At 43.3% G+C, this 2228-nt stretch overlaps 1 protein-coding gene across 1 annotated transcript in view; it reads left to right on the plus strand.

Moving 5' to 3' along the window:
• Positions 1-2228, plus strand: part of LOC101858603 (guanine nucleotide-binding protein subunit alpha-13) — a 25744-nt gene that overhangs the window by 11389 nt on the left and 12127 nt on the right. Inside the window, exon 2 of the mRNA XM_005091531.3 lies at positions 1123-1173. Coding sequence (XP_005091588.1) covers positions 1123-1173 — 51 coding nt within the window. The remainder of the gene's footprint in view (positions 1-1122; positions 1174-2228) is intronic.

The following is a 2228-nucleotide window of genomic DNA, read 5'->3' on the forward strand; positions in this document are numbered from 1 at the left end:
GCGGACTTCCGGCGAACACTTTTTTGGCTGAGTGGCCCATCTTGTTATGTAATGTCTTTGCTGATAGTACGCGGCTTTGATAGTTTTTCTCGAAATTGCGCGGCTCTTATATTTTCCCAAAGTGGGCACTGGCAAAGAAAAGGTTGACAAGCACAGGTTTAGAAAAATAGAACGCATTGTTTTTTCCTTGTTTTGTTGTGTCCTGGAGTATTTCAGGGCCTGTTCGGTTAACAACCATATAATATGTGCTGTTGTCTACATTTGTGTTGGCAGAAATAGAATGTGGGTCGTTGAAGGGCGCCACTGGTGGGTCCTACTACTTCTTTGCCTTCCCTTCGGTGGGTGGGTGGTTGGCTGGTGGCCTGGTGTGGTTTGCTTCTGCTTTCCTATCAAACATCTATCGTCCCTATCTCTCCACCTTGGCTTTTTTGTGTTTGTTACTCTCTTGTAACACCTCTAATATTCGGCACTTACTAAAACTTACATTCCTTCTGTTGTTTGTGTCTGTCTGTTCTTCTTTCTCCAAGACTAAATTATTGTGTCCCTGTGCTTCTCTTTGCTCAAACAGAACAAATAAACAAACCGTTAGTTAGATGTGCTATGTGTATGTGTTGTTGTCTTCATCTTTGGTGGTCTTTAGGCCATTCCCGAAGGGGGGTATTGACACGTTCATATTCACAGTAGAATTTTAAATGGGCTGATTTATCAATGTCATGCTCATACTGTGCCGGAACAACATGGGGAACTGCTGCTTTTTCTTTCCTCATCCTTGCTATCGTCACAGTCACTTTTCCTCTACATTGTTCTTCTTTTGTTTATTTGTCACTCTCTTGTCAGCTGGTATTTCCGGGGTGCTTCGATAGTCGAAGCAAACGTTGTGCTGTTGAGGAAAGAGCTGAACAGAGTAAGCCCGATTCCCCATTTGGACTTCTCTGTTGACATCTGCCCCTTGGCGCTCATGTGACCTTATGCAGTTGCGAGCGCCATAAAACCTTACTAAAACTAAACAGTGACATAGCACAGTGATACGGCACAGCGTCAACATGACATTGAGCAATTACACGCCATTGACTGATAGAGTGTGACCATTTTGTAACTGTTTTCTCCCTTTTCTTTCCTCAGGGCGATTCTCTCAAGTACTTTTTGGATAGTTTGGATAGAATTGGGACTGTGGTGAGTACATATCTGTCTGATGCACTTTATATAATATGTCTGTGCTGGGTACATGTTGTCTGGTGTACTCTATGTCTGGGGTGATTACTTGTCTGTCTGGTGTACTTTATGTCTGTGCTGGGTACATGTTGTCTGGTGTACTTTATGTCTGTGGCGAGTACATGTCAGGTGCACTTTATGTCTGTGGCGAGTACATGTCAGGTGCACTTTATGTCTGTGGCGAGTACATGTTTTGTGGTGTTCTTAATGTCTGTGGTGAGTACATGTTTTTTGGTATACTTAATGTCTGTGCCGAGTACTTGTTTGTATGATGTACTTCATTATGTTGTCTGGTGTACTTTATGTATGTAGTCTCTTCTGTAGACCTACAGATCGCCCCCGTGTTTATGAGATTCGAAACCACCGAAACGTCGTAACCGTTATATGCGGCAAGCAGCCCTGGAAGACGTCATGATACAAAGGTGTGGTTTTCCCGTAAACGGCAGATTTTGTTAACTTCCGGGTCATTTGATACAACTGAGGCCGGTGTCTGTTTGTGGTGTGCATTGAAGCCGCCAAAAACCGAACCGAACCGATCCTCCAAACGGCTTCGCCTATTATTTGTCTCCATAGCCACTAGCTCACTGTTTTTATTAGATGTGTACGTAGTCAGAATTGTCTAATACAGCCTCGCAGAGTCGACGAGAAAAATTGAGGTCTTTAAGACATCGTATGAATATCTTGGACATTGTCATGATGGTATTTAAAAAACGCAAGGGGTCGTTGACACAGGTGATTGTCGGTGTTATTATATAACACTCCTGTCTATACATGTATTTTTATTTAACACTCGAGGTTGGGGCATCGACGCCTATGGTGTTATGGGTGGGATGTTTGCTGTGCACTTCGAAGACGTAAATTCGATTCCTTGCCATGTGGAGAAGAAATTGTATTGGAGTCTTTAACCTGTCTGATGTGGTATCGGAACACACATTCAGACCGTGGGTCAGCCCTGACTAGCAGGCTCCAAAGCAGCTGGCTTCCTAAAATAAACTAAATTACTTCGATTTTGGATT

This window comes from Aplysia californica, unplaced genomic scaffold (genome assembly GCF_000002075.1).
Source record: "Aplysia californica isolate F4 #8 unplaced genomic scaffold, AplCal3.0 scaffold00031, whole genome shotgun sequence".
NCBI lineage: Eukaryota > Metazoa > Mollusca > Gastropoda > Aplysiida > Aplysiidae > Aplysia > Aplysia californica.